Source organism: Diorhabda sublineata, chromosome 1 (genome assembly GCF_026230105.1).
Source record: "Diorhabda sublineata isolate icDioSubl1.1 chromosome 1, icDioSubl1.1, whole genome shotgun sequence".
NCBI classification, from domain to species: domain Eukaryota; kingdom Metazoa; phylum Arthropoda; class Insecta; order Coleoptera; family Chrysomelidae; genus Diorhabda; species Diorhabda sublineata.
Window position 1 is genome coordinate 45,174,937 of NC_079474.1, and position 21,397 is coordinate 45,196,333.

At 32.8% G+C, this 21,397-nt stretch overlaps 2 protein-coding genes across 4 annotated transcripts in view; both read right to left on the reverse strand.

Moving 5' to 3' along the window:
- LOC130445018 (uncharacterized) overlaps positions 1-4,599 on the reverse strand; it is a 29,868-nt gene extending 25,269 nt beyond the window's left edge. Inside the window, exons 1-3 of the mRNA XM_056780523.1 lie at positions 4,460-4,599; positions 2,920-3,094; positions 759-992 (exon numbers count right to left, since the gene is read on the reverse strand). Of these exons, the coding sequence (XP_056636501.1) occupies positions 759-992; positions 2,920-3,094; positions 4,460-4,515 (465 nt within the window). The 5' untranslated portion in view covers positions 4,516-4,599. The remainder of the gene's footprint in view (positions 1-758; positions 993-2,919; positions 3,095-4,459) is intronic.
- Positions 4,600-11,801: 7,202 nt separating this feature from the next.
- Positions 11,802-21,047, reverse strand: LOC130448154 (sialin-like). Of its 3 annotated transcripts, none has more exons than XM_056785413.1 (9): positions 20,945-21,047; positions 17,964-18,090; positions 16,202-16,376; positions 15,915-16,148; positions 14,560-14,734; positions 13,227-13,481; positions 12,887-13,163; positions 12,164-12,284; positions 11,802-12,057 (listed from the first exon to the last, which is right to left on the reverse strand). In XM_056785413.1, the coding sequence occupies exons 2-9, from the start codon at positions 18,026-18,028 to the stop codon at positions 11,920-11,922; spliced, it is 1,440 nt and encodes a 479-aa protein (XP_056641391.1). In that variant the 5' UTR covers positions 18,029-18,090; positions 20,945-21,047; the 3' UTR covers positions 11,802-11,919. The 3 variants fall into 3 exon arrangements, with proteins under 3 accessions (XP_056641391.1, XP_056641374.1, XP_056641383.1); XM_056785405.1 differs by lacking the exon at positions 20,945-21,047 and adding an exon at positions 18,283-18,384 and having other exon boundaries at positions 11,808-12,057; XM_056785396.1 differs by lacking the exon at positions 20,945-21,047 and having other exon boundaries at positions 17,964-18,101.
- Positions 21,048-21,397: the final 350 nt, after the last annotated feature.

Consider the following 21,397-nt stretch of genomic DNA (forward strand, 5'->3'; position numbering starts at 1 on the left):
CTTTCTCAAATCCTGTTTATGCTGAATGATAAAACAGCCCCGGAGCCAGCTACTGCCAATCCTACCACAACCTCGTTCTCAATAATCGATGTTCAAGAATAGTCTATTTACACAGACCCAATCATATCAAATAATCTTGCAAAAGTTCTATTAGTTGTGAGTCTACTACTTTACATATATAACAAAAAAAAGTCCGTGTCAAAAATATTCAGTAATTTTATCTAGCTTGCTAATAGAAATAGTATTTGAAGAGAAGGGGAAGAAATGTAAAACTAAAATCATTGCAAAGAGGAAGAAAGAAACTAGCAACGAAGAAAGAAAATGTACTACAGGAAAAGGAAGAAACTAAAGAAGATAACCAGCAACAAAAAGTCAAAACAGCGAAAATTAAACATTTTGATGATGAAGCTGACACATCTCAAGAAAATGAAGTTAAGAATTTTTACCACGATATGTCAAAATATTTGTGCTATTTGCTGATAGAGAAAAAAATAGAATGATAGAGGTTGCAGTCAATGGGCACATGAAAATTATTCTGGATCTGACAGCCTGGTTGATTGTAATTGCCTAATATGTTAACGCTGTTATTGAATGACACTCAAATGACTAAGGTTCTAGTTTCGAATGGGAAGCTACTAAAATTGCTTTTTTCCTTCCCTCCTTCATTCCTATACAACACGATACAAAAATTAAGCCTTTGAATATACTTGCATCATTTATATTCTATATGGAAATAAGAAATATAAAACATATCTTACCGCAAAAACTCCTTTGAATAAACCAACAACTATTAAGAAATATACATTCGTTTTTGCAGCTATTGGGGTTAATAGAGTAAGTATTGAAACACCAGCTACTCCTATTGCAAATACTAATTTACCTCCAAATCGTGCTGATAAATATCCTCCCATTAATTGAGTGAATAAAAATCCATAATAACTTGAGCTCAAAATAAAACTTTGCATCTTCATGTTCCAATCAAAATTACTTTCCTAAAAATATTATTTTGTTGAGACGATAGAAGTTAATTACATTTTTAGCATTAACATTAGCCACTGAATAGAAATGAAGATCTCTAAAACTTAGTTATAAGTAGACAAAAGAGCAAAAGAGTAGATTATGGAATAAACAACAGCAAAGTGTAAGTGGGTATTACATCGCTCAGTGCTCACAATGTTGTGCAATTATTCCTGGAGACGACGTATCCCTTATGAATGAGAATACATCGCCCAACGGTGGATAGTTACCGAGTATGTTAACGAAGCTCAAATCACCCAATTTGTTTAGCCTGCTCGCAATCCAGACATGAATCCCATTGAACACAGCTGGAATGAAATGGGGAGAAGTTTACAGAGACATGTGCCGGCCCCTAGAAATTCCAGAGAGCTTCGTGATATACTGTTGCAGTTATGGAACAGTCCTTCGCAGAATGTGGTCCAAAATCTAATTCAAAGCATACATTTTGGTTTGCAAACTGTCATCACTGCTAGAAGTGGGAATACTCGCTATTGAAGACTTTAAATTTTATTTTGTTCCAGCGAAAATCATGTAAAATTATTTTCATTACCAAGAAGAAATTGAAATTATTAATTTTCATTATTTTCAATAATAGAAATTCCTTTTTTATTCAAGGAAACAGTCGGCAAAATATTTTCCTACCGAGAAACATAAAAATTGGCTACTTTATGTGCCTACTAGTATTCTAATGTATCTAATGTGATTTTATCACCAAATTATAGAAAAAAAATCGAAACGTAAAAGGGGGTAGATGCCTTCAATACAGAGTGTTCCGGGACTGGATGCAAAAAATTCGAGAGTGAGTAGATGACGTGAAAATAATGCTGATCCCACTACTAGCATACGCAACTAGTTGTTTGTCTAGAACCAAACGAGCGTAGGCCAGTCTTGCTGGATAATCCTCTACTTTCATGACAAAAGCACTTTCTGGATATGAAAGGGGTAAAGAAGTTGCTCCTGAAGAATCTAATGAATAGTTGTCATTGATACGTTAAATTGTAGTGACAGCGTACGCTAGTTGTGGAATCAGCATCAACTACATTTTGCTCTAAAGCTGGTGTTTGTATAGTTCGTTGTAGACCTTCGTCATTTTTTTGAGGATATCTTAAAAGCTCGGTATATGCAACACCTGTAAACACAAAGAACGAAATAATCGATAGAATAAACTTCCATTGTGACCTTATAAGGCAGAATTTTGAAATATTCTTTCAAGTTTGAAGAAATATCCTCCGTAAACTCAAGAATTGTGTAGAAGCGCGTAAGTATTTTCAATGAGTAGTTACAGTTCTTGATCATTTTTTTCAGAATGTCTCTTTATGGCAAACGATTTTGTACAACTATCTAAAAATCTACATATCTCCATAGATTTTATCCAGTTAATCAAAGAGTACCTTTGTGTTAGAAAATCGATTAAAAAATTCATTTTTGTTATCTTTAGCTTGTACAACTTGTCCCTGTGAAAGTTATTTTATTAATCAGATAGTAATGTAGAATTATTTATTCCGTCAAACACACATACATGATTATCCATAAAAAAATCATAATACGGGAATGAATAAGTTCTGATTTCGCATCTCAGAAAAGAGGGTTGGTATGAGAATTTTATATGCCTATATAAAAATCTTTATTTTTATCCATATTAAAAAGGATTCCAAATGATTAGTTCGATTAGGTATAATTCCATTCTATACAGCAGTCAACAGAATATTGCTTCCATGCTTCCTTGCGTATAATAAATCGACACGAAGTGAAACAATAGCGAAGCGAGGCGAAGCACGAGCATTGTTCTCACTCCCACATTCGTCATGTAGTCTCTCAGAGAGATTTCTTCGAACCGCCCTCGCTTTTGTCACAATAAAATTATTCATACAGCGCTGTTGCACTCAAAACAGATTTACTTACACTTATCGTTGTCCCATTTGCCAAAGTAACGTTTTCCATTTGAGTCATAGCCACAATGGCTACGCTTATATTCACTCTCAAAGCATTGTCGCTCAATAAACCGAGAAATACCAACAGTGTCACAATATATCTTCTCGCCTTCCAAAACATCCATACTGAAGATTTATAAGATTCGCTGGAAAATTATTTTTAAATTACCATCAAGAAATAAAAGCTTTGTAAGTGAATTAAGAATCAGTTCTAAATTGATTACGATCCTATTTAAGATTTTACAGTGAACGTAATCAATCGATGTGATGTATGAACACGGGAATACTAATGAAAATTCTGAACTGAGCTACCCGCGAACGACAATTTTCAAAGTTTTTATCCGGTCGGATTCTAAATTAATTCGGAATCAGAGCCGCAAACAAAGATACATTGTTTATGCACATTTACTTACAGACCAAAACGAAGAACTTACCTTAATTAGATATCGAGATACGCAGCAAAAATCTCAAAAAAATTTGAAAGTGAAATCGACTGTCAGCCCCTTTAACTCTCCTCAGAATCAACTAATTCCCTCATATTATATCTCAAATGAAAGAGCTTGATGTACTGAGTGCTTTTAGATAAAAAAAAACAACTTACCTCAATTAGAAGTCGAAGTATGCAGCAAAAATCTAAGAAAAATTTAAAAGTGAAGTTGTCTGAGTTCAACTCTTCTTGGAATCAACCAATTCACTCATAATGAAAGGGCTTGATTCCCTGAGTGGTCTTAGACCAAAACGAACAATTAGCTCAATTAGAACTCGAGATATGAAAGAAGAAACCTTTAAAAACATCGGGAATGAACAAGAAAGACGCATGCTTCAATATAATTTATGGAGGGCATAAGTTCAGTGACTTTTAATGCTTGATGACTAATCTAGATATAAATAGCGTGCAGTCAAAAACATGAAAGAAAGTACCTATTGGGTATTTTATTACTCTACAATCTAGTCTAAATAGACCATTGAGCAATTTAATTAACTTAAACTGAATTAATACTCCCTTCAACCGATTTAAGCCCGACTGTAGGAATTATGTTAAAAAGGATTGTGTTCATCCACTATATTCAAAAAGGGAACCATTACGTAGCATTGTTTAATAAAGTAGAGGAAGAAATCGCTAAAAATTGTTCGCATTTGAAGAAAGAGAAAGCGCTTTTCCTTCTGGAGGATGCACCTTCTCACACTTCGATAATCGACAAGCTTAAAATTCACAAATTGTACTTAGAGTTGGTTAACCAGCCCTCATATTCATCAGATGTGGTTCCCAGTAATTTTTTCCTGTTTCGTAAGAAATATTTTCGTTGGATAAAGTGTATGGACTTAAAAGAAAACTATTTTGAAAACTAAATATGACTATGGAAGAAAACTTGAGGTCAGAACCTTCTCAAAAAACCCTCACATATATTCATATTAATTCTATTTTATAACCTTAAAACTAAGAGATAAATTGTTTTTTGATTCTATGGAAAATATAATTTTTTTTCAGTGTATAGAAGAGTTCAATTTACCTATTGCAATCCCTATATTCTGCTGTTTGCTCTTGTTTATCCAACGAAACAATCATTTTAAACTAAGTACTGTGTTTTTAACATATTTCAGCACGTTTTAAAAATATCGAAATAAGAATGATGGTCGTTAAATAGTATAGTTGATAAGAGTGTCTAGCATAAATGAAACTATTAGATACATTTTAATTACTGAAAACATTTGTTCTTATCAACAAATAAAACAATACAAAAATTATGGTTGTTGTTGAAATGGTGAATTTAAATAATAAAGGGTTATTTTGATTGATATTCGGCTTTTCAATATAAATTAATAAATGTGTATGAGAGTTTGAAAACAATTTCCTTCACAGGCTTCAGAAATACCTTGTTTGAAACTTCACCTAATGCGAGTTTTTTTCTATGTTTTTACCAAATATTATTTCTTAATACCTTCCCTCAGGTGACCACATCTTCTATTAATCTATTTCCCATAACATAAAACAAAATATTTCGAAATTCTATGAAAAGAGGAGGCTTTCCTCTTCTTCAATCGCTAATTGTTCGACCAGAGTCATAGCCTTTACAGATATATTTAATAAAACGAATTTAGTCCAGTCATTTTATAGGTTTTATCTACGGAAAAATTCTTATTGACCTAATGTTTTATATACATCTTTATTATGGTATTGAAATGGAGATGTAAAAAAGTTAGTCAAAAGTAAAGTCAAAAGGTCACGAAAATCAGTTTTTCGTAAATATCTCGTGATCTATTACACGGACATCAATAGCTGTTATGATCAAATTTATTTCTAATAAAATTATCTACAAAAAATATCTCTCGCATTTTTCTGTGAAATCAACTGTTTTTGGAGTATAGCTACTATATCAAGACGAAGCACTCGTTTCCTCACCACATACTAGGCGTCTTTTTTTATAAGGTTTTCTCATACAAGAATGAATAATTATTTATTGGAATTTAGAGGACTATATATATATAAGAAAAAACTATACTTCTTACATCTACATCTCCATAAATTCCATGATTTATTGACCATGAGTTCAAGCATGATTGTCACGGCACAGACAAAATTTTGTACACCTCAATCCAATTTGCAACCACATTTGCCACCATAACCTTTTATACAATCACAAAAAATGATGTATATCATCGGGTGCTGGTAGTGATAAAGTCGTTGGCTGTAGTATATTATTTTTAAATTCCAATTCTACTATACTATACTATATAAGTTACAGTATATTTTATTTAGTTCCTAAGCCTCTATACAGTATACTCTATACTTCTGGGATACGTGTGGTGCATCTCAATTTTAGCGAACCTTCAAGCTACAAAAAGGGAGCTGTTAGATATTTACTCGCACCTAACAGCAGGGCTCACTGCAGGGACTTCTTTAAAAGATTAAAAATTCTGACTCTTCCTTTCTTATTCATCTTTGAATCCGTTTGCCCAATTCGTAAGTACGGTTCTCCACGTTCAGTATAAGTTAAGGGCTCAATATTTTATAATGCAAAAAAGTGCACAATCACTTGCCAATTGAAATTAAATCGATATCATATTTCCCTGCATTCCGGAATAATTTTAGGGCATATTTACTGGAAAGTGTCTTCTACTCTGTAAATACTTAATTATGGTATGCTTTAATTGCTATGGACTATTTACTAATTATTACCTACTACTATTACCTATAATTTAGTTACACATTATGGTTTTATTCTGTATATTGGAATTTTATTTTATTTGTTCTATCTTTATTTAGTTATTTTTATGTTTGTTTTTCAGTTTTCACAAAGTTTTGTCAATAAATTATAATTCTCTTTCTCTCTCTCAAGTTAACTCGATCATGATTTGCATGTTCGGATCAAATTCATTGTTGTTCGGAAACTTAATCGGTTCAGTAGAGGAAATAAATATATTATTTATTTCCTCTACTATTCTCATAAGCAGCATCATTGTTAGATTATTGACGTTGTAATATTTATATTTTCCAAAACAAAAAAGTCATAAAAATCAATAGTTCTTGTAGAACATTTTTTAAATTTGAAAGTTCGTTCGTTTTCATTCCGATTGAGGTACCTCCAAAATACGTGATTTGAACACATCAACGCTTCTTCAGGTGTTGAAAAACCTTGACTTGGCAATTAGTTTTTGATCTGCTAGAATTAGGTGTCTTTGGAGGATGACTCATCAATTCGACGTTTTGACTGTTCAAAAACTATTTTTGAATTGATGCGTGAGGACTCGCATTGTCGTGGTGGAAAATAATTCCTTTTTTTTGCGGTTGGTTACCCCGATTTTTACGTATACTTCTAGCAAAAGAATGCTGGTGTACTATTCAGTATTGACCGTTCTACGTTGTTCTAATGGAACGGCGAAGACATGTCCAGTTATCTCGAAGGAACAAGCAACCATTTGCTTCGTACGCACACAACTTTTGTTGGATTTTGCTCTTCTTGAAAGACCTATACGCCTGTTCAGCAATCCGATGCACCAATCGACACGAACTTTTTTTTGAGCGATTGTCCAATTTTTGCCAGTCGATTGCTTATGCAATATTGAATATATCGATGTTTTCTGGCACAACAGCCGATTTTGGATAAAATTCATCCTGTAGTGAAGAGCGACTACGATTAAATTCGTAAAACCAGCTCCAGATGGTGCTTGATCACCAAAGTCGAAACGATTTGATCGACATACTGCTGTTGGTTTAATCCGCGTAGAAAGTCATAAAATAATTTCGCGAATCCATTCCATTATTTGATCAAGATGAATGTTTCAAGTATAAACAACTCAAATAACGAACGTTCACCATTAAAAATGTCAAACTTTATGATGGCAATGTCAGATATGACATATTGACATTAGTGATACCATATCTGAAAACTTGAGTCACTTGAGTATAAAATTTATTGAGGATTTTATCTATAGAATGTGTCCAAGAGTCGATAGTCCAGGCGTCGAAAACAAGGAAAAGTGATGGATAATATTTTCAAAATGGCTTTTATTGCAATGATGAAAAGCTGGTGTAGACAACTAAAAACAGCCGTCAACCATATTACAATTCAGGGGAAAAAATGAAAAATTAGATTTTAAATTAAGTGAATATTTTAGAAAATCTTTTTAATTCTATATTTTCAAATAACCTCTATTGATGAAATTAAATTTCTTTACACAACTTCCACTTGTATTGTTATTTTACTTTTTTGTTTATATTATTTTTTCTATGGAACATATCTACTAGAATAATCTCGAATACCGATAATAAAACCTATTTTTAAATATTTAAACATAGGCGAGACCTTTACTTTTGAAATGGAAATGCCCATCTAATAATAGAAAAAATATTTATTGAGCCCTAACACTGTGTAAGACTGTGATCTGAATCGCTTCTGGGTTAGGATCCGCGATCAGCTGTTTCTAGTCCTATAGTCACTTTGTGTTGAAATTCAAACCCTATACAAAATGTAAGTGGCGATTTGAAAGTATAAGAAAAATAATTGTTGTCAAGTACTTCTGGGGCACTGAAAAGTTTTACTTTTTGTTATTCAAATTTATCAGTTTTTAGAGCAAGTCTACAATACACGAGTCAACTCTTGTATTTCTGTTTTTTTTGTTGAATCGTCGTGAAAAGGTTTGCCAACATTTTTTTTTATTTATGGACTTGATTTTAGTCTCTCATTAGACGTATCTCACCCATTCAGAAATAAATCACCATGCCTGCACTTTATATTGGTCTATAAATAATTTTGACACCTTCATTGCACAGGATTTTGCGAGCAGTTTGTCAGTCATAGTGCTAGGTTGTTTACGCACTTACCGATAGATTCCAACAGACTGTGTCTGCAGGGCACATTTTTGCTTAAATTATATAAAAAGGGTAGTATAGAAATGTTCCCGTTATGAAATCTGGACGTCAATAAACAAAATATACGTAATCAGAACGTACCAAGCGATATGAACAGAGAACTTTCTTAAATTTTTTGTATAGCTCTCGTATTTAAATAAAAAATCTCTTTCATTTCGTTTAAAACAAGGAAACACTACTGTTATCCACAAGGATAATGAATTCAATAACAATTATCAATTATTTCAAAAAAGAAAAATTGAAAATATCGAATATATCCTTGACTTTATCTTTATATCCTAAAAATAGTTTTATAATTATCCAAATATGTTAATATTAAGTACAATGAGCATTTCCTTGAATTTTATTAGATAAATAACTTTTTTCCTCAACTAAATGCTCCATTTAATATCTTTATATTGCGAAAATATAAACAAAAATGTATTTCTCTCATTTTGGATAAAGATGTAACTGACATATTGATGTTAAATTTAGATCTTACCCACCTATAAAAATATCAGATCTCAAGACAAATAACATTGAATTTTATGAAAATTGGGCATGTTGTTTGCTCAAGCCCAGATCATTCTCCTATCTTCTTCTTCTTCCTCTTTCAATAGAAGCAGGTCCTGTTCAATTCTGTACGTTTGGCCCTCTTCTTGGATCTTCTTGAGAAGCTGATCTCCAGCTCTCGTACCACCTCTTTGGTGGTCTGCCTACAGGTCTGCATGTGTTCGGTCTCTGAGTTTTAGCCCACTTTGCCCTTCTGTCTTCTGGCATTCTTTCTACGTGATCCCTCCAGAATCTTTTTTGTGCCCTGACCCATCTCACCACGCCCAATTCTTCTCTTATGTCATCACTCCTTGTTCGGTCCCTGAGAGTGACTCCCTTGATGGTTAGCAGTATTTTCATCTCTGTGGTTCTCATTAGTCTTTTTGTTGTTGATGTCTCGGCTCTGGTTTCTGAGGCATATGTGAAAATAGGTCTCACGCAGGTTTTTTAGATTCTGGTCTTGCTCTGTGAGCTCATCGCTTTGTTTCTCCACACTATATCTCTCAGATAGCCGCTGACTTTTGATGCTTTCACCGTTTTTGTTCGTGCCTCCTCTGTCAGGTTTCTTTCACTAGATATATTCATTCCCAGGTAATTGAATTTGGATACCTGCTGCATTATTCCGCTATCGACTGCCAATTTGCATCATTCTCTTATATTACTAACAATTAGTGGACACATTATAGTAAGGAGATCTAAACACACTTCAATTAATAACAGGACTGACTGGAAAAGTTTTTAACTACAATTAAAAACAATATCAATGAAATTCAAGGAAAACAAAAGATCACAATTGTCCCAAAGAAATAAGGAAACGAAAATCATGTCAAAAGACCTGAACTACTGAAAATGGCTATATTTGTAGACGGCATTGCAGCATTAGCTTTGGAGAATCAATTGGAGATGTAGTGAAGAATCAAAATTCAATGAACAAATTAAGGAAAATCTTCCCATATCCCATACCCCAAATCTTCCCATATCAACTTCAAAATAATAAACGATCTTGTCTTGAACCTTTTAACATCACCGTAAGTCTTTCTCAAGTGTGTGAACCTTGCACTAACATATTAGTATTGAGTACTCACCAGCAGCAGTTGAGGGATATGGGTGTCGGAATAGTTGAGGACAACTGTGTCCATATCAATAGTTTTTGGAGCAAAATGATTTTGGATAGTTTGTCCTTTTGGGTTTGGGTCCTTTTGTCACATATATGCTGGGCTTTCTGGTTGATAAACGATCGAAAGTGTCCCATATCAATGGATGAAGATGGAAGGAGTGGATGTGATGAAAAATATTGAGAAGCCGAAGATTGAGGATTTTTTCGAGTGGTATGTAGGAAATTTCTAAGAAGAGAGAAACTGTCTTTGTTGAGGATATGAGAGATTGATGATGATTTGGTGTGATGTTTGAGTCGAAGGGATTTGGGTATAACTTGATTGTCACGACAAATTTTGAGAGAAATTTGAGGTCATAAAGAAAAACGGTGTTTACGAATTAGGAGTGTACTATAGGATTTGGTCAAGGGAAATCAGTCCTCCTCATAGAGACGGATCAAATAAAGGGTTCAACGTGTCAACACGAGAATCTAGTTCTATTGCTGACTAGTTAGAACCAAAGACCAATATATTGGAGCTTGTAGCAAATTTTGGAAAATGAGAACTCTTTATTGAACTAAAACTACAAGCTTTCGGGAAGTGTGGAAGTGAGGAACTAATCTTATGGCAATAGCGTCCCGATTACTTAATTCAGTTTCCTAACAAGTCGATCATAATTTCCGGGAAGTCTTAAATTAAACAGCATAACCTATAAAAAACCCGAAATTCTTAAGCTTCAATAAATCTTCCTCGTTGATTATCTAATATATAAAATTCTCGTGTTGTGGTGTTTTGTATGCATATCGGGTAGGTCTGTGATTCGACCATCTATTTTTCATCCCCCTAAATCTTAAGGGTAGTCCAACCATAAATTTTTTAGATAAAATTTTTACTACGATCCACACCTATTTTTTATTTGTCAATTATAAACTCAATTTTTTACCCTTCTATGATCAACCCCTACTTTTCCATCTCGTTTATTTTTTATTGTATCCACAGATCCGCATTAGGATTGCAAGATGACAATAGAATATAATAATTATAGTACGATAAATTCTTATTTTTAATTTCAATTTCTTTTTTGTATCTATCGTAGCAGTGACTGTTATACGTATAATTTTAATTTTTCTGTGCAGCACTCATGTTTATTTCACTCTTACCGTAAATTTATCATTAAGTTCCAGTGCAATAATTATCTATTAATAACTGAAAAGACAGTTTTTACTCTCATATAAATAAATACGTAAGCAAATGGTTTTAAATCAAAACAGAAACCTGTACGTGTTTAATAAATATACGTGCTCTATTATTGTGAAAGATAAGTCAACTAATAAGCAAACGAATTCAATATTGAGTCACTGTTTCTCACAAATAAGTATTTTAATTTGATTTATTTACATATTATATGTACAAGATCAACAGAGACGATTAAAACAAAAAGAAACGCGTAGATTCATAGTAAACAGACGTAAAGAAATTGACCAACAATGCCAACAAGTTCTTCGAGCATTTACATCAGATTTATTTCTTCGACATAGAATGATGTAAAATATTAGGCTCATTTCAAAGTGGTTATTGGACAACTATAAGTGGCATATTCTCGCCCAATTGATAGTAAAAATATGAATAATTATTTTTGATGTGATAAATCATACTTCCATTGTCTATACAACGGTTTTGATTATAATACATCCCTATACACTTATAGTAAGTTAGTTATTTTTATTGAACTAGAAAAATGTTTCGTAGATATAATTTATATGGCAGAACAACGTTTGCCGGGTCAGCTAGTAGTACTTATATATCTCAATTTGAATTGTTTAAGGATGTGGGATTTTATAAGAAAATAAAACTAAATCGACTCAAATCATTTATTAATTCGTTTTTTTAAAAAATAATTTCAACTTTCCATTGTTCACTATTTATAAATTCACAAATCACTTATACAGATTTTTATAATTCAGTCAACTGTATTTCATTCACGCTCTGGTGATTCCTTTGATTGATCCCATGGCTGCAATTCTCCTGAACCGATTAAACAATAAAGTATGGCACCGAATAAATAAACGCAACCAGCTATGCAGAAGACAATTCTCCATTGATCTACGTTTTTCTGAAACAAAAACATTATCGAATTCTTCTATAATATATTATAATGAAAAAGAAATTAATTGTGACGAATTTTTCACATATAATTGAAGAGTATTATCCATGCTCACCTCATCAGTTACAATGTATCCTGTTAGTATGGGACTAACTATTCCAGGAAGTGTCGCAATAGTATTCGATAATCCAACGATAATACCAGCGAATTGTGGGCTTAGATCCAAACTGTTAACACTAAAAAATATCATAATAGTTTATATATGAAGGATATTGAGTTGATATTTATACCCTGAGGGCAACAGTCTTACAAAGCCGAGGGCCTTAAGCTTAAGCTTCGTAAGTACGGACCCTCGTAGTCGCCGAAGGGTAAATATCTATTAGTAACCGTGGTGTATACAAATTTTAATTTCATACCAATACATTGACATTGTAATTATTTGCGTGTGTTTTTTTATAAAAAAATACGCTATTACTAGCGAGCTGGGATTTCTAGCATTTAATTCCTGTATAGCTGTGTGTGCCGAAACGAAAGAAATTTTAGGCTATACTAAAAAAAACTTAATTAAATAAACCAAAATGTCATTCCTTTGCACAAATGACCTCAAATGACAATAATTCACGTGAATCGACGTCAATAACCATCGATTATTATCAAATGACGAGGTTTGCTTTAATTGAGGTCAATACATTTGAGGTCATTTTTTATTTTTTAAACCCATTATTATGAGATTTGTAATATGAGAAAAAATTTATAAATAAATGGAATTATTGATATTTTTCAATCAAATTTAGTGGAGTATCATAATTCAATGTTTTCTACTAAAAATAATACTCACGAAAATCCTGCCATGGAAAATCCTCCAAAGCCCACCGCTACCGTGAGACATAAAGTGGTAGTAACTGGTGATAACCAGTAAATAGATATTATAATGAATAAAAATTGAATACCAAAACCGAAGGCTACGAATGATTTTCTAATAAAACCGTTTGAAAATTTATTTTTAGCTTGTATGTAATCTGATAAACGGCCAGCTAATTGCACCATTACTGTCACAGATAAATAAGGTAATGCCGATACCAGTCCTGATGAGCTCAAATCAAATTTTAAGATATCTAAAAATAATTGATGAGCCTGTAGAATTATGTCAATATATAATAAAAAATTTGATCACTTACATTTCATAAACTTCGGTATTTGGGTTAAAAGTGTGTAGAATCCCCAAAGCTCGCAAGACACAGCTATATGTAGACCCCACGCTGGAACTGATGTTAAAATTGACCAAATCGGAACTTTTGTATTATTTTCCATCCGTGATTCTTGAAGAGAAGACGTGATATAATGTAATTCTTCTTTAGATATTGTTTTATCGTCTGAAGGCGAGTCGACTACTAATAGTAGCCAAAATAAACACCATAAACAACCAGACGCTCCTAAAATAGAATGGTTCAATAATCATACACAGTTCTTCAACAGCGGTGCTGAATATGCAATTTGTTACGTGAGGTGCAGTGCTGAAAATTTGTAAAATTATCTAGGTTATGTTAGTTTGGTACCAGAAATCTCGACGTAGATTGGTCGTGGTTAATTCCTAGGCCTGAGACCCATTGTGTTTCTCTTTGTTTTACACAATTTGGAAAGTTAGTTAAGTTGATTTTTCCCCTTTTTCTATTTTTTGTATTGTCTATCGAAATTTAACGTAGTTACTCCGACAAGGCAGGACACCGGCAGAGCAGATACACTTCTATAGTCAACAGTTCAGGATGGTATTTTCAATTTAGTGTTTCGTAATTCTTATCTTTTTTGCCTTCTCCTCATTGTTCGTTGTGTAATCACTTCTGTTTGATCGTATATCTTGGTGATAAGCTCTGATCGTCATATCAATGGCATCATTGGAAGGCAATATCTTTGCTAAAGATTGTGCAAAAAAGTGCAATCTGTATGCTATGAATTTTGGAGGCCCTAAAATGTTCCATGACACCAGAAGTCAACTAGAAAAACTTCTACGTCGTTTTCCATGCAGTCATTTTTTTCAATGCAGAGCAGGCAAATTTTCATATTCAAATACAGTTTTTTGGAATTCATTGTCGTTTAGAAACGTTAACGTAATAAACACCTTAAAACCCCAGGTAATTTTTTTCGAAATTTTTTGAACAAGTATTCTATAGAAATAAGAGGAATAATAACTATATTTAGTCTCGTATATTTTATTAGTACATAGTACATAGCACATAGAACGCTTGAAACTAGGTTAAGTTTGGAAATGTCAAAATAGCATTTTGGCACTAAAAAATAAGATATTAACAATGAAAAATTACTTCGCATTCTCATATTAGGTACGCTTATAGAATTTGGCCAATTTATTGATGTGTTGCCTTCCGAATTAATGACTAAACCATAGTCAAATAGATTCATCGGCAGACATAGATAAATAAACCAAACCAGAACCAGCGAACTACCAAAAAATCTCTTAAATAAGAACTTAAAAAAATATTTACTGTATGATCTTACCAGTTACATAGAAAATACTCTCCCAACCAAATTTAGAAGCTAGTGCCGAAGACATAGGTAGACAAATTACTGTTCCCAGGTATGTTCCAGAAATGGATATGGTTAATAAGCGACATCTTTCTAATGGTGGCACCCAATTTCTCCACAAAATTAAAGTACTTGGAACTATAAAACCCTTAAATCGCAATTCAGATATAATGTAAATATACAGACCACAAAAATTATCGCATCACTGGTATTTTAGGATATTTTTAATACTTAATTTTAGTTTTTTGGGACAATCTATATATGTATCAACTTAATATATATTTATGATTTCTTATTATGAGCAAAAAAATATCACAATTTCTTACAAATTTTTTTGGAAGCTCGAGTAAATAATTTCTGTCCTAGAGAATGCATTGAGATCGAGAACTTTTTAAGCCAATTGTGTTATTGTATAGTGAAAATTTAAATCCATTTTGTTAATAATGGGTGTCCCTCAACGTTTAACAAGACATGTGACGAATGGTAGTAGATGATCGTTATTTGAGATTAACGGCGTTAAGAATTAGGCATACCACCGCTCGAAGGCTGCAAACAGATCTTTTGGCTGCTCGTAATGTCCGAATAAGCCTACAAACAATTCGAAATAGGCTGACAGAAGCAAGTATACGAGTTACGGAGTTAGTACCAGTGAATTATGGAAGACTAAATGCTGACAGGTACATAACCAATATCCTAGAACCCCATGTAGTACCCTATATACCTCATATCGATGACAACTATGTGCTAATGCACGATAATGCTCGCTGCTAGAGTGGTTCGGCAGTATTTAGAAGAGGTCGAGATACCCACCCTGAATTGGCCTCCACGTATCCCGTACCTTAACCCAATAGAGCATGTCTGGGACCATCCAGGATGGCAAGTTCAGCAACATCCGTCACCAATAAGAACACTAGATGATCTTCAAAATGTTCTTTTTAACTTCTGGGAAAACATGCCGCAAAGATACGTCCAGAACCTTCCAAGACGAATGGAAGCTGTAATTAGAGCTAGGGGCGGCAACACACGCTATTAGAAATTAATTGGCTGGTTTTAGTTTAAGCACCGTTCATTTTTTTGTATAGATGTTTTGTACAATAATATATTTTCGATGTTTTGTTAAATCAAACTTTTTATCCTCTGTAGATTAAACTGATATAAAATAAATGTTGCTAAAGACATATCTATTGGTGTTTTAATTCCTAATAATAATAAAATTCGAAAAACAGACAACACATTTAAAATATTGAAAAAATAATGAGTGATGCGGTAATTTTTGTGAGGTGTTTTAGCACAACCATATTAATGAATAATCAAATCTGAGTGCTTACCTCAAATAATCCTTCCAAAATTCTGACTATTATAAATAAATAAACATTAACTTGAGCTACAACTGGCGTGAGTAAAGTTAAAATTGATGCTAATCCGATTCCAGTAGCAATTACTATTCGTCCACCATACTTAATTCCTAAGTATGCTCCAATTAGTTGAGTAAAGACGTATCCGTAAAAGAAAGAGCTTAAAAGATATCCTTGAACTTTACTATCCCAATCAAAATCTCTAACCTAAATATAATAAAAAATAAATTCGATAAAAAATCTACCAACGAAATAATTACTTGCTCAATAGTTCCGTTTGGTAAAGTAACATTATAATATTGAGTCATTGCAACTATAGCTACACTCAGATTAACTCTTAAAAGATAAGTATTAATAAGTCCCAAGAAAACCATCAAGGTTACGATATATCTTTTTGCCTTCCAAAACAACCATATTGGAGGACTGTGATTCGAGCTGAAACAAAAATGATAATGATAATAATATCCAGAATCTTCCCACCTCAAACTTTTATTTTCCTTCCCTGTTCGAGATCTACAATGCGGTCCATATGTATGGAATAAATTCAATTTTAGCGTTATTATGTACTGTTTGAAAAAATCTGAATCGGGCGATTTCTATTTTCAAATTGACAATTTACAGAATAGAATATCCCCCTCCAGCACTCCCTCTGAATTATAAGCACCCCTTCGAAAATTTAAAAAAAAAGGAGGTTGTGTGGCACCTTATTAGAAAGGGATTTCAGCCTTCTATTCAACAATACACAATTTTTCCAAATTTGGTACAATTATAACTGAGAAAATTAATTTTTGAGATGTAAAATTTTGATGTCTCTATCACAAAACTTTACGTAGAATAAAGATAATAATGCCTTACAATATTTAAAATAAATTTTTCAATGTACATTACAATCACATTGAATGTTCGAAATGACCACCAGTCACTTCTTGAAAATAACCAAGACGATTTTGAAATTCTCGTACATTTAATATGACCTCACCCTCAGAGGTTATTTTGTTAATTTCTTCCGTTATCCTAACTTTCAAATCAGCAATATTGTCTGGTTCAGTGAAATATACTTTAGAGTATAAATAACCCCATAATAAATGATTGAGAGGAGTCAAATCGGGGGATCTAGCCGGCTATTCGATCGTTCCACGTCTTCCAATTCATCCAAAAACCTCGCTTCTAGATGTACGTGCAAAATGCGGTGGAGCTCGTCTTGATGGTAGTAAATAGATCGATCTATCTCATGTGGATGATTAACATAAAGAAAAAGTCTTTGTAATGTAAGCACTAAGAAGTTAATCAAAAAATCTAGATAAACCTCACTATTAACTGTGCCCTCAAAGACATAAGGGCCAATAACCTACAGTTCTGTTTGTTCACCGTTCTGTTTAAATGAAACGTCGTTTCATCAGAAAATACTATTTTGTTTATAAACTGCAAAGCTGCGTTAATTCTGCCCATTATCATTTCACAGAATTCTTGCCTTCCATCAGGATCATCTTCATTTAACTCCTGAGCCCACTGAACATTTTAGGGGTGGTATTTTCTTCATGGGAAACTTAAAAATAGATGATCTACTTACATCATTGTCGCCGGCAAGCTCTCGAGGATTTTCCTCAATATCTCAGTAAATTGAAAATTTCTACCTAGTTTTTCAATATTTTCTACATGTCCAGTTTCACGGAACTTTTTTGCAATTTTGCTAACTGTAGACTGCGAAATGTGTTGACCAGGGTGTTTATTATTAAAAATTTCCTCCTTTCGAGTTCTTGTTTTATCACCACAACCAATCATAATTGTTTAACAAAACATTCACGAAAGTACCTGATTATTCATAAAGTATATTTTAATGAACCAGACAAATTGCTGATTTGAAAGTTAGGATAACGGAAGAAATTGACAAAATAACCATTACATATGAAGCGCATTGTATACTAAAAGTTTGTCAACTGCAGAAAAAGTATGACAATTCTTAAGCATCTAACGAATATCAACAAACTATTTATTCGCTTATTAAATATTGGTCATACTCACCTAGTACTTTCATTCTCTGGTACTTTTTCGTCAGTATCAAATATTTGAAAAAGTTTTAACACCATATTTGAAAAATTACGCTTGGCAGTCTAAAGTTATTTGTATACTAACTCGTATTAGTTTAACGCTGGAATTAACAGAAAGGGAATTAACGATAAGACAAATAAATATAAATATTTATTATTTGGATACTTATTTATTATTATGAGTTTAATGTTCAGATTTATGAGACACAACAAATAGTTAAATATAACATTTGTCAAATAATCTCATCAAGCTCTTAATCTTCCATCAATAACAAAGAAGATAATCGAATTACCTTTGAAAGTTAAAGATATGCAACGTAAGTTAATGTTTATTCAAATTTTTATTTACTTGGAGGATATAGATTATAGTAGACTGAAATAAAATGTTTCACACAACAAATTTAATAAATTTTGACGCGACGACGAAAGAAATATCAACTTCTCTAATTATACACGATATATATGAGAATGTGATACCGATTAACTTCTTTACCGATTAGAATTGGTAGGAGAGATGGATAATGTATCGACCGACTTCGACCTACTTGGGTCTGATCAGGACCACCAGAGTTTCTAATCCGCTGTTTGGTACACACCTAACAGCAGATGATAGCTGGTGCCACTTACACATCCTCTCACAATTTTTTATACATAGTATATCCACAATGTAAGTTTCGTTTTCATTCCTATAGCAGCACCACTACGATCGCAGTTTTCAGCATGCGTGGCAGTTTCTCTTACTCAATCAGATCGATTCTACCGATGTGTTCTTTGTAGTGCTCCTTAATAATATCTGCTTTTATTGAAAATGCCGCCGAAAGTTAAAACGAGTGAAATTTATCGAGATTTCCAGATAAAACACTATGAGTGATTTAATGATTAGAAGATGAGTCGAACAGATCAATGAAGAATGTAATCAAAAGCACAATGAAGAACGATTTTGGTTACTGATAAACTAGTTCGTGCAATTAAAAAAAAGGTTTAGAAAAACCCTGAATTTATAATTAGTCTACTTGCAATGGAATTTCCGCGAATCTTCCGATCCTAAAATTCTTTCTAAGCAACAAATTCTTACTGACGTTGAAGATAGAGATGATTATCTTTCTCGCATATTCACTGGGGAGAAAACTTTGATATCTTATGCCAAGCTAAAGGCTAATCAATGGAATGAAGGTACTTAACATCGTGTAAACTCATTTGTGTAACTATTAAGAAATACAGAACAACCTCCGTGGTTTACTGTCAAAAAGTATTTTTTTTGTGCAAGAAACGAACGTTATCTTTATATATATAAACATTAGACAAAAATCCTGTTTTCTTTGTCATGGCAACCCGTCGTGCCTTAAGTCGCATTTGATTCGCGAATTTTTGGACGAAAAGGTTTCAATTTTGTCTCTCCTGGACAATTCGAAGGCCAGGACAAAGCAAAAGAAACTCATTTTGAAAGAATTCTTACAAAAATGCTTCCAGTTATGGATTTAATATTGCGATAATTTGATTGCTTGTGCTCGATAAATATAGTTCAGACCATCGAGAACATCTATTCGCCCCCTTTTATTTATCAGTTATAAGTTATAAAAAAAGTACGACAAGGCAAAAGGTACCAGATGGGTAACAAACAACTTAAAATACTTTGCTATGCGGAGGATGCCGTACTGTTCGCTGAATCCAAGACTAGAATACACCTTCAACACAGTAGATAAACAGTACAATATGATAATTTCAGCTGAGAAAACAAAATACATGACAACGTCTAAGGGATCTATACGCTCCAAAATAGAAATTGATGGTCATGTAATACAACAGTACTAAAATTTAGATATTTAGGAATAGACATAACGAGCTATGGAGATGTCGAGAATGAGGTGCGACAGCAGGTCGTCAAAAGAAATAAAGAAGCAGGATGCCTCACAGGACTATTTGGAAAAAGAAACATCTTACAAAAGAAACAAAAAGCAGAATATATAAAACAACAATTAGACCTATACTGACATTCACAGCAGAGACAATACCCGATACAACTAAGACAAAGAAACTATTAGAGACAACGGAAATTAAAGTACTCAGAAAATGTTATTGACTGGGTACTGAAACGAAAACAAGAATGGAATAGTTACATTAGCAGAAGAAGTATTGGTCGACCGAGAAAGAGATGGTGTGACAATCTGGATCCAGGAGGCTGAAACTGAAGAAGAAACAGGTTTTAAACCTATCATACACGAAGGAAGAAGAAGATTGCTAGTAAAGGGAGGTACTAAGAAATAGATTGAGTGTCAAGCTCACTCCACTTACCATACTAATTTCAAACTAACGTTTTTATAACTAAATAAGTAATAGCTGTTGTCCACGGCTTTAATTGTGCAGTATATCTGTATAATCCTCAGAGTTAATAACATAAAAATTACTAAGAGGTATTTGTAAGTTTATAAAAAAGTTTTTTCTGGACAGATTTCAAGAGAGATATTTTTGGAGACTGTTGGCTACTCTAAATGTAGAAGAACGCGAATTCTCGAATAAGAATTTGATAACCAATTAACGGTTATCTTAAAGGATATAGAAAGCCATTTGTCCCTTAGAATATTGTAAGGAATAAATTGAATGATTTATTTAATGATATTTGAGGAATTTTCATACACAACTTCATCCCCTTTCCACTCACACTCCACACACTTTGGGGTGATATTCTCAAAATACTGTTATGAATGTTAAGTATTTTTTAATTTGTAGCCACAACACTTATAGTTTTAAAATCAACCCCGCTAACAGTGTAAATTTACAAACGTTCTTGAAATTGGGAGATTCCGTGGTAAAAGAAGCTTATAGTCTGAATTTTATTATTGTAGCTTTATTAGTATCGGCTATGCGATGGAAATCGGTCATTCAGTATGTCAAACATGTTGTTAGATATATTTAAATTTCTAAAATAATAATAATAATAATAATAATAATACTCACGCTTCTTACTTCAACCGCAATTCCAAAGACACTTGAACATTATATGCTTCAACTGGAACTGTCTGTCAATAATTCAAAAAATAGTAGATGAAATCTTGTTTTCAGATTTCGAACCATCAAAGTGCCAGTTCAAACAATGAACTGGCACAAGTCTATAATTATTTATTTTATTATCTGTAAATATTTAATTAACGAGTGAAATGTTTTTATAATTATATTATAGACCTCATTACTTGGTGATATGATTGTTTGTTAAGAGGACACTCAACAAAAATATAAAAACAAATTTTTATAGACCCAATATTTCCTTTTTGATCTATAATTCTCTTTAAGTTTCTTTGGTAGCTTCTGTTAAAGTCGATCCAAGAATAGAATGGAAAAGCATCTTCGACATAGATTCACGTAATTTCATGTAAGCTCTAGTAGTGGCACAGATTTGACGTTTTCACAATA